The sequence below is a fragment of the Mus pahari genome, chromosome 11, assembly GCF_900095145.1.
Source record: "Mus pahari chromosome 11, PAHARI_EIJ_v1.1, whole genome shotgun sequence".
NCBI lineage: Eukaryota > Metazoa > Chordata > Mammalia > Rodentia > Muridae > Mus > Mus pahari.
In genome coordinates this window covers 41,691,331-41,703,035 of record NC_034600.1, presented here as the reverse complement: position 1 = coordinate 41,703,035, position 11,705 = coordinate 41,691,331, and the positions used below count along the sequence as shown (strand labels likewise).

The window sequence follows — 11,705 nt, the reverse complement described above, 5'->3', positions numbered from 1 at the left end:
ACACTCCAGAAGAGGGTGTCAGATCTTGTTATGGATGGTTATGAGCCACCATGTGGTTGCTGGGATTTGAACTCTGGACCTTCGGAAGAGCAGTCTGCTGCTCTTACCCACTGAGCCATCTCACCAGCCCCACATTGCAAGTTTCTTATCTGGACCATTCAGATAATATTTTTGTTAGGGATACTAACCATTTTGAAAATAACTGATAGGTCAATATCTGGATTTCCATTTTCTCCACCAGTATAGTTAAGATTACTGGCTTTGGAATCAGCTAGATCTAGGTCCTAGCTTTAGAGCTTATTTATACATGATAGATAATTTCTTTATTTTTGAGTGAATTCCCTTATCTGAAAGATGAGGATAATGACAAAACACAAAATTACTGCTTTTGTTTTCTTACTCAGAAGTCTTTTATCATGACACAAATGTTTGGTCAGTAGCAATTGCTTTGTTCACATCCTATAAGTGAAAGGAATTAGAGGATCATTAAAAGGCAAAAGTGAAACTAATAGATAGTAGACCAGAAAGGAAGTAATACAGACAGCGGTAGATCAGACTGTGTGCAATGGGTAACTCTGTGAAGACAATATGGAAATACAAAGATTTGGTCAATGAATTGAAATGTTCAAGGTCTGTAGCCAGATTGTCTTCAAATGCTTATTAGTCTGCCTGTCTCAACTATCTGAGTTTATTATTTGAAACAATGTTCTGATTTTTATTAAAAAATTTAACCAGTTTTCCCCTACTAGTGACTTTGTATTAAAAATTGTTTTTGCATTGGTAGGAATAAAGAAGGCATACATGACAAGATAGCAATAATATGTCACCCACTTTAAGATTAGTTATTTAGGAGGCTAGTAGGAAGTAATAATATGAAAATTTCAAACACATTTACCTTTAGATATTCTTGAATGGAAGTTAATTAAGTTTAACAGTTAACAAAGATCTGAGATAATTTTTGAATCTAAAAGGTTAATGCTTATAGAGATGTATAGGAGTTGGGAAATAATGTGAAGAGACAAATAATAAAATAGTATAAAATGCATGTAGCTGTACAAATTAAGATTTGTCTAGAACTCCTTTCATTATTTTGAGGTCATTGTTTCAATAAAGAGTGGGAGTGTTTGACCCAGGTTAGGTCCAGACTTGACCACAGAGATCAGAACAGAATGTGGGTTTTCTGCTTTGTTATTCTCCACATTATTCGAGGTAGGTTACCTCACTGAATCTGGGGCAGTGCTGGCAGCCAGTAAGAGCCAGTGGTCCTCTTGTCTCCCCACAATGCTGGGATTATAGGCACACATGGGGTCACATCAACTTTGATGTAGGTGCTAAGGGCTTGAACTTTGGTCTTTATGGTTTTGCAGTGAGCTCTCTGACCCACTGAGCCATCTCTAGTCCCTATAAAAGCTTCCTTTAAAGAATTGCACTTTTTATTATTTTGTGGTTGGTGTGTACACATGGCTGTGGTGCATGTAGAGGTTAGAGGGCAGCTTGTGGAAGTCACTTCCGTCTTTACAACATGTAGATCCATGGGAATTAAAACTCAGTTAGGTGTGGTGACAACTGTTTTACTTGCTGAGTTACCTCACTGGTTTCAAGAAATTTTCTTAACTGGGCAACGTTTGTATAGTTTATTCAGAATAGCTTTATAGGATATAGTAGGCCTTTACATATTTTTCTTATAATTGCTTTCTTTACTTTCTTTTTGTATAACAGTCTTGTCTGACCTCCAATTCAATTCACAGTGATGCACCTGCCTCTGCCTCCTAGGTTCTGAGATTAAAGGCATGTGCCACCACCACATTCCCCTACCCCAACCCCCACCCCCTTTTACTTTTACATGTTAACATTAAGTTATAGGAAAAACATACCTCTTTGAGTTGTTACTATTCTAAAGATAGCATATCCCCTTTTGTGTGTTTTGTATAAGTTATTTAAATACCAAAAGTATATAAGACAAGACTGCCTTTTTTTTTTTTTTTTTTAAGATTTATTTTATTTATATGAGTACACTGTAGCTGTCTTCAGATAAAACCAGAAGAGGTCATCAGATCCCATTACAGATGGTTGTGAGCCACTATGTGGTTGCTGGGAATTGAACTCAGGACCTTTGGAGAGCAGTCAGTGCTCTTAACTGCTGAGCCATCTCTCCAGTCCCAACAAGACTGCTTTTTATAAGTGAAAGACCAACTCTATAAAGTTGTACAATATGGGTAGATCTACTTAGAAGTTAGCATTAGAGTTTGATAATCATGTACAAAATCCTATTTTTCTTTGCATCGTAACACAACTCTTCACTCTTAATTCTTTATCATCTTCAGGGACTTTTGTCATCTCTTACTTTTGCTATTTAGTCTTCTGAGAGTGATTTCTTAGGCTTCACCTTTCTTCTTTATAGGAAAGTCCATCATTCTTTGCACTGAGGACCTCATTGAAGAAACAGCCAGAATATTTCTTGCTTCAAGGAATCCAATTTTAGGAAAGGTGAAATTTGTAGTCAGAATCAATTTGAGGCTCAAAACCAAACCAAACCAAAAGCGAATTTGTCTGTATACTCTGTATTTTCTGCCTCCTACTGTTCTTATCCCACATAACTTTTTTGAGTTAGGGACTCAGTATGCAGTGCAAACTGACATGAGCCTTGTGTGACTCTTCCTCAACTTCTCAAACTTTGGGTATGCAGGCATGTACCAACCACCACATCTATCTTGTGTTTCTAAAATCAATGATGACTTATATTTATTTATTTTTTTTTTAATTTTTTAAAGATTTATTTATTTATTATATGTAAGTACACTGTAGCTTTCTTCAGACACTCCAGAAGAGGGTGTCAGATCTTGTTACGGATGGTTATGAGCCACCATGTGGTTGCTGGGATTTGAACTCCGGACCTTCAGAAGAGCAGTCGGGTGCTCTTACCCACTGAGCCATCTCACCAGCCCCCGATGACTTATATTTATAAAAATATTATTTGTTCACGTGTTTGCAACATTTGTCAAACCATTTTCTTTAAAAACAGAATAGGTTGTGAATTACATAATTTTGGATGGAAAAGTTCTGTTTTACTTCCATCATATCTTAACATTTTCATTTCACTGCTTCTGGGAGTCTACAGGTCAGATTATTAGATCATTCTCAGCTGTTATATTTCTCTGTGCCCATTCTAAACTGAATCTTTTCCCTTCACATCTTCCTTTGGCAGTATGTATTGATCACCCTTTTGCTGGTACCTCTACTTCTATATAGCTTATTTGCTTACCTCCCCCATTACAGTAGCTTAATGTAAAAGAATCTCTGAGGGAAGGAAGATAAACTTAGTTGTTGCTTAAGCCATATTGAACCAAATCTCATTAGCCATGTTTGTGATATACTGATTGAAACGTTTGTTTCAAAGCCTGATGTCTGATAACGCTTAAAGTCATTACCTTTTGTATTTTGTAAACATTAGTTATGCCTCACATTCCTTGATGTTATTTAAAATTCTAGCCTAAGATACTGTCTTATATAATTCTAACTTCTTTCTCCCCTTTTGAGAGCACTGAATCCTAACTAACCATGGACTATCAGGAATTTTCCTCCCCCCTGTTGTAAGATGAGATCATACTGTGTTTGTGAAATCAGTTTGGTACTCCTAAACACAAGGTGTTCTTTTTCTTTTTCTTTTTTTTTTTTTTTTAAAGTTCTGGGACTATAAATGCCATCTTGACTCTCTTCAAGAACCTTTTTGGTAGGAGGAATCAAGCAGTGTCTCAGTTTTAATAACACAAGCAGGCCCAAACTCTGCCTTAACCACCAACCATATTCAGCTCAGAGCCTGGGTTTTTCTTAATTTTTATTATTAATAGTTTATTCATACTATTACCTTTTTTTTTTCTAAAAACTGCGAAAAAAGTTGAGTTCCTAGTATTTCTACGTCTGAGATCTTCATTTTTAATTTTGTTTTTCTTCATTGTGTAATAATATACTCAGTTAAACTATACTTTTAACAGCTTTCTTTGTTCTTATGTGCTTGAAGGTACTTTTTTCAAGCTATTAAGTCTTTTAGGTACCAAAACTTATGGGATATTTTTCCTAATAATTCAACATATATTTGATTTTTTGGTAAGGGATCCTTCATTTTGTTCTAAGCTCTCATTTATCTGTCAACATGGCAGTAGATAAAACATGAGTTTAATCTTTTGGAGAGTATGGAGTCTTAGATGAACTGAGTCCTTCCAAGTTTCTCTAGGAGTCCTTACAGTTGTATTACCATGATAAGAAATAGGTAGTTTGGGGACAGGGTATCAGCACAAATGTCCCCCTAGCTTATCAATTCATAAAGTATGTCATTAAAATTCTGAGCTTGTATCTAAGTTCAACTATTGTAAATTTTCTGTGAAATAGGTAACTTTCAGAGATTATTATAAGGAATGTAGAATATACTTCATTGTGATAATGATAAGTAGGCATAATACCTGTTTATACATACAAACTGATTATCCAGGGAAAACATTTCATATTTTTAACAAGTACAGTAGTCTTGAGAAAAAAAAAAAAACTTTATCTACTAGCTATTTCCAGTACTAGCTTTAGAAAACAGTTTGAGTTGATTGCCCTGATCTCACATGATGTCTTATTTTATAAAAAAATTAGATGGACTGTTAAATATTTTAATGAATTTTTATTATGAAAATTATTTTTTATTTTTAACTTATAGTCGATTAGTAGACATTTAGAAATATTGGGATTGCTGGTCCACACTGATTGATTATGAGTTTGTTAGGATAATGAAAGGATTAAAAATAGGAAAATTTGACAAAATTTTAAGACTTAGCATAAGGGGAAATTAGAGCTTTTATATTGTAAGCTTTGACTCTTTAGCATGAAGTTTGCAAATTTTTAAAAAATAAGTGAAAAATATGTAAATTTTAATTCTGCTTTTCCATTTGTATCTTTTAACCTGCAGTTATCTATATTAGTAAGCATTACCCATGCCTTACATTTCATAAGATTATATTTTAGCTTTATTTCTTAAGCAGGAATTTGATTTATTCAGATTAATTATTTCAACCCCAAACCAGCTGATTACTTTTTTTAAAAAATGCTGTAAGGTTTGGTAGTGTGATTTTATCCTAAATTTGAAATTGTATATAACACTTTTTTGTGCTTTATTTATGCAGACTATCCCCCGAATCCTAAATCTAGAACTCCAAGAATGCTGGTCATTAAGAAAGGTAATACAAAAGACTTACAGCTATCTGGATTCCCAGTAGCAGGAAACCTCCAGTCACAGCCAATTAAGAATGGAACTGGTCCCAGTGTTTATAAAGGCTTAGTCCCCAAACCTGCTGTTCCACCTACAAAAGTAAGTTCTTGTGTGTAAGCCAAATTTGTTATAGATGTCCCATTTGTGAATTGTCACACTATACTGAATTATTCTGCATACTTTGATCAGTTGTTGGTTTTTGGTTTTGTTTTTTTGTTTTTTGTTTTTTTGTTTTTTTTTTTTGTTTTGTTTTGTTTTACTGTTTTTCAAGACAGGGTTTCTCTGTGTATCCCTGGCTGTCCTGGAACTCACTCTGTAGACCAGGCTGGCCTTAAACTGAGAAATCCTCCTGCCTCTGCCTCCCAAGTGCTGGGATTAAAGGCATGCGCCACCACCACTGCTGTAAAAAGTAGATTCATGTATATAATTTTTTTTTTAGTTCCTCTGTGTTTTGAGGAGAAAATTAAACTTAAAATTTCTGCTCTGTTGGATGTAATAGGATATACTTGTTCACTACATGTATTGCATTATTTACTTGGTGCTAAGTTATAAGTTTTTGAAATACTAATGAGTTTCAATATAAGGCAAGGAAATTCCTAACTTTAGAGTTTTGGAAATAACCTTAATATAGATTCAAAGATTAATGTATTAGTTTATAAGTAGTTTATTTTGTGTGTAGTTGTTTATGTTTACGTGGGCTACAATGTACAGGTGGAGGTCAGAGGACAACTTTTAAGAATCTTCTACTTGTAGTCTCCAGGTTTGGAGACAGGTGCCTTATCCTCTGAGCATCTTGCCAGTCCCCTTTATCATTATCATCAGTGTTATTTTGTTTATGTTTTTAAAACCGGTCTCTATGTAGCTCTGGCTGGCCTAGATTCTATAGATCAGGCTACAGAATCTACATGCCAGCCTCTGCCTCTAGAGTGCTGGGATTAAAGGCATGTGCTTGCACACCTGGGTTCCCTTTATTATTTTTAAACCATGTAGATGGGTATGTCTGTATGTGGATATGTGCAGGTGCCTGAAGAGGCCAGAGGTAGTAAGTACTACAGGTGATTGTGGAGTTACGGTGAGACACTTGACTTTGATATTGGGAGCTGAACTTAAGCTGTCTGTAAGCCACTGAGCCATTTCTTTTTTTTTTTTTTTTTTTTTTTTTTTAATTGCATATTAAATCTTTATTTGTAGAGAAATATGTTGTGGTTCATACCTGTAATCTCAGCACTGAGGGCCTGATTTGAGTTCTAGGCTAGCTAGTGGGCTGCATAGATAAAACAAAAGGCACAAGGGTCAAAGAAAGGAACATGGAGAGAGAGATGGGGAAAGTAGTATATAAATAACTGTTATGAGCTATATTGTAATCATTGCTTAGTGTGTCCCCCCCTTTTTTTTTTGTTTTCATAAATTTGTTTTTGGTAACAATGGTTTCTTCTGTTTTTCTTAGCCTACACAGTGGAAAAGCCAAACTAAAGAAAACAAAGTCGGGACTTCTTTTTCTCATGAATCTACATATGGTGTTGGCAACTTTAATACTTTCAAGTCAANGGCCAAGAATATTAGTCCATCAACAAATTCAGTGAAAGAGGTATGCCACTGAACATTTCTTGAGAAATGTATTTAAAAGTAAAAGGACAGGGTTTTGCTGTTTTGCCCAGGTTGGTCTGAAACTTATGGTCATAAAGGACCATTCTTCCTTACCTTCCTGACATAGGTTATGGTTCCCAGTTACTAAATCCTGATAGTTTACCAACTTACTAGATAGACCAATTCATTAAAGAAATTCTGTAAATTTAGTTCAAACAACTCATTTTATTTGCATTGTTATACTTTGAGGAGTAGAAATTAAAAATTCTAATTTCCTAAGTATTCTAGACAGAAAATAGTGGAACTCCCATATATACCTATTCATTACAAAGATTTGCTAAGAAAGTGTTAAAATAATTGTAGTTTCCTTTGATATTTGTGGAGGTTTCGCTGTAGGCTAACCCTTGAGTATGAATGTAGATTTGTATAGTCTTGTTTTGGTAGTGAATGATAGTGACAATGACTTAGAGTAGTGGAAGGAAAGGTCTATATGAGTATGTGGCAGCTAAGGTAGTGTTATTTTTTGGAACTCAGACTAGGGAGTTTCTTGACTAATCTTGAATCAAAGGCTCTTATCTTTATTTTTGTACTAAACTGTTGTTATGTCCCATATTGTAATATCAAAACCATGTATAATTTATGTTCTTATCTGCAGTTTTGGATCTGCAAAATCTACTGTTAAAAAGTAGGATCTATATTTCTAACTGGTTTATTGTTCTTTATTAAATATTCACTTTAATGTAAATAATTAAGCCTTATGATTTATTTCTGTGGAATTAAGAATTGCTGTTACATAGCCTCTTTAATGTCAAAGAAAAATATTCACTGGTAGACATTTACTTTGAACTATACTTTAAAACCAGTTTTACCTTATAAATGTACAATAAGAAGCAGTGATAATAGTGAACTGTGCTTGACCTGGTTACATGTTCTGAATTTTCCATTAGTGTAATCGTTCAAATTCTTCTTCGCCTGTTGACAAACTTAATCAGCAGCCTCGTTTAACTAAACTGACTCGAATGCGCAGTGATAAAAAGAGTGAATTTTTGAAAGCATTGAAAAGGGACAGAGTAGAAGAGGAACATGAAGATGAAAGTCATGCTGGCTCAGAGAAGGTAATTGAAATTGCAGTAAGTTTTAATTTGACATTAACATGTTTTTAAACTATGTGGGTAAACATTGAAAACCTTGACAAACTCTAATTAAAACTTAATCTTTGGTTTGCCTCCTGCTAAGTCTATGTTAGGAGGTTCCTCTCTTCTCTGTGTGTATATTTTAAGAGCTAATAGAGCCGAGGTTTCTCTGTGTAGTTTTGAGTGTCTTGGAACTCACTTTGTAGACTAGGTTGTCCTCAAACTCAGAAATCTATACCTGCCTCTGCCTCTTGAGTGGTGGGATCAGAGTCACCTGCCACCACAGCAGGCAGCCTGCCTCTACCTCTGGAAAACTGGACAGGCATATACCACTACACCTTGTTGGAGCAAAAGGATTTGTGATGGGTATAACAGTGATGTTATTAGAGTATAGGTCAGCTCTGTACATAGTTTCAGATATACTTAAAGACTTTTTTAAAATTTCTGTTTTAATCATTGAATTCCTTTGCAAGATTAGAAATGAGCTCTGTTTTTGCATTAGATTCAACGTTGAGGAGCCCCAACAGGAAATAGAAAGATAATGAGATCAGAGCCCCTAATCCCCTGGTTCTCTTCTGTGTGTATCCTCAGCAGGCTACTTCCCTGATTCCTTCCCTATTGATGATTTCCCTGTTTTGTCCTTATTTCCCTTCATATCTGTTGGTGCTAACAGATTTATACTTGTTCAACCTTGCCACCATCCCTAGTGGTGTGCTTACATTCATACTGTTGTAAATAAACCTATTTTGAAATTATAGTTTAAAAAAAAAAAAAAAACTCCCTATAAAGAAAAGCAGCTTGCTTGGAGGGGACAGAGCTGTCCTGGTACTCTGTAAAATGTGTTGGCCTTGAACTCATGGAGATCTCTGCTGCTGCACTGCTGCCACCACCACTGCCTTCCCCCACCCCAAGGTGCTGGAATTAAGGTTTGCACCACCATCACATGGCGAGCTTTTTTTTCTCAGAAACTTTTCTCATTTTGTATTTTTCAATTTTTTTATGCAAAAACATTAGGGTTTTATTGTTTTGCTTAATCTTTTTTGGAGGCTGGCATGTAATTTATGGTCCTTAGCCTTAGTCTACTTGTCAAAGGCTGAAATTATAGGTGTGTATATGTAATTTACACCATGCCTAGACACAAATCTATACTTAAAAAAATCCTGTGCTGGGCACTGTGGTGCATCCTTTTAATTTAAATACCCTGTAGGCTGAAGCAGGAAGATGGGGGTGGGACCGAGTCCAGCAGGGATATTTCTTTTCTTTCATCTTCATCTTTTTGGCCTTATACATTTTTAAGGATGCCTTGAAATTTAATGATAGTGCAATAATTTAGATTTATGTATTTTTATGAAAATCTAAACAGGTTCTTTTACTTGTTATTAACTGTTCTCTAGAACTCACTGCTTATTTTTTAAACTCCCTAAAAATCAGGATGACGACTCATTTAATTTGCACAACAGCAATTCTACTCACCAAGAAAGAGATATAAACAGAAACTTTGATGAAAATGAAATTCCACAGGAGAATGGCAATGCCTCGATGATTTCTCAACAGATCATTCGTTCTTCGACATTTCCACAAACTGATGTTCTTTCCAGTTCACTAGAGGCAGAACACAGGTTAGTAATTATTTTTACTTTTTTTTTCTGGCATTATCTCTGTTCAAGGTTTTATTATCAAGTTTAAGTGATTGATAAGTTTATTTTTGTGATGTTGGGTACTAGATCTTAGAGATGGTTGGCACTGTCTCCTGAGTGCTGGGGTCTAAGGTATGAGCCACCACACCTAGCTCTAATTTATTTGCCTTTAATGTGTTAAGTTTCACTTGTTTATTGCATTTGTAGTTCTGTTTCCATTGTAGTTTAATCATTTCACTTTCATTTTGGTAGTCACTGGTCTGTTTTCTATATAGATTTGACTCAGTGGACATCTGTATAAGTGGGTTTGTATCTCTGCTTTTTTGTGTTGGTTTTAATTTTATTTTTCTCTTGTACGGTTTGCTAATACTTTGTTTCTTTTATTACTGAGTAGTATGGCTAGTTGACTATTGATCCATTTTATGTGTTCATTTTAAGCATTTGCCTGCATAAGTCTCTCTACCACATGTATTCTTGGTGGCTATGGAGGTCAGAGAGGGCATTGGATACCATTGGAGTTATGGATAGCAGTGAGCTGCCATGTGGATGCTTGGAATTAAATGCGTTGTGCATATATGTGAACATTTATGCATTTTGTGAACATTAAAAAAACATTAAGAATGCTTATCTTATAGGCCTTTTGCCTAAATTAAATTAGATTATACATACAGAAAGGAAAATAATAACTGGTGCATGGGGAGGTATATGAACTAGTTATATGAAGATTTTGTTGAGAGACTGAAAGTGAGAAGCTATCTAAAGCTACTAATAGCAGAATGTGCACATAATATATAACATCCTTTATAACACTGGATAGAATTTGTAAAAAAATAAGCACATATAGTTGTGTAATGATAAACAGCCTCTGCATGGGTGCAAGTTTCATGCTAGTAATACTGTGTTATGTATCATCAAAATATGTAAAGGAGAAAGGAAAAAAATGTCCATTTGGATTACTGAATACTTTTGTATGAATATATGTATACATACAGAAATAAATACATCAGCAATTAATGATTATTTAATGTCACAAAATCAGGAAATTGTGTAGTTAGAATTTAAATTTAGGAAACCTAGTTCTCAACTGGAAGTTTGTAAGCATTAATTCACTGGGCAAATAAATTATGTTCACTCTAACCTTATTTTGTATGTGAGCGACTTTGGAGTTGAAGATTGAACCGGAACCTCTCATGTTTGCTAGACAATCTTCCAACCACTGAATACCACCTCAAGCCCATAAAACATTCATCCTAAGTTCACAAAGTTAACAGCTTGTAGAATTTTTTTTTTTAAATGAAAATGTGATATTTCTTTCTTTAAGCTTCAATTTTCACTTTTTTTTTTACAGTTCTTTAGTGCATATAATCTTAGAATAAATGCATTTATCAGTTATGAACAACAATTTCTAACAATAGTTCTATTGTTTTATATTAAACAATCATGTTTCTTTATCAGCCAGAGAGTTAAGAATACTTGATTCCCTCCTCATTTTCTTTTAGTGTTGAGGATTGAACCCAGGGCTTCACAAATGTTTTGTCAGTTCTTACAGTAAAAGAAGTAAAAATGTGGTCATAGTAAAAGCAGTACGTTTTATTAGTCTTAGTGATACTGAATGATTAGGTTAAGTAAGTAAAAATGCCATTATTAAGGACGGTGTACCAGAAAAGCCAGTGAATAGAGATACAGAAATAATTTTTACTTGAAGTACTGGTTTTGAAGCAGTAGTTCAGTGTGGTACATAATAATTTGGGAGATAGAAGTGCTGTGAAGTAAGCAAATTGTTTTACATAGATGACTTGTAATTCTTACTCTATGAATAGCATGTTAGAGATACTATTTAGGGCCCATTACTACTAATAAATTCTTTGAGACTTACCATAATAACTTGGTATGTGATAGATGCAAGTTGTAAGATAAGCAAATAGAAATATCAGAAATACTTAAGGAGTGAAGTGCATTTTTTAAAAATTGACCTTAAAGGAAGCAGAAATTTTAAAGTTATTTCCTCATGTGCGGCATGCTTGCCCAAGTCATAATGGTTAGTTCTCTGTTAGTCTTTTCTTAGCTTTCTTTTCCTTTTTTTTTTTTTTTTTTTTTTTT

General features: G+C 34.5%; 1 protein-coding gene across 1 annotated transcript in view; it reads left to right on the top strand.

Annotated features, from left to right (window-relative positions):
* Positions 1–11,705, top strand: part of Gpbp1 (GC-rich promoter binding protein 1) — a 61,088-nt gene that overhangs the window by 42,296 nt on the left and 7,087 nt on the right. The window contains exons 7-10 of the mRNA XM_021208369.2: positions 5,163–5,347; positions 6,696–6,836; positions 7,783–7,950; positions 9,400–9,648. Of these exons, the coding sequence (XP_021064028.1) occupies positions 5,163–5,347; positions 6,696–6,836; positions 7,783–7,950; positions 9,400–9,648 (743 nt within the window). The remainder of the gene's footprint in view (positions 1–5,162; positions 5,348–6,695; positions 6,837–7,782; positions 7,951–9,399; positions 9,649–11,705) is intronic.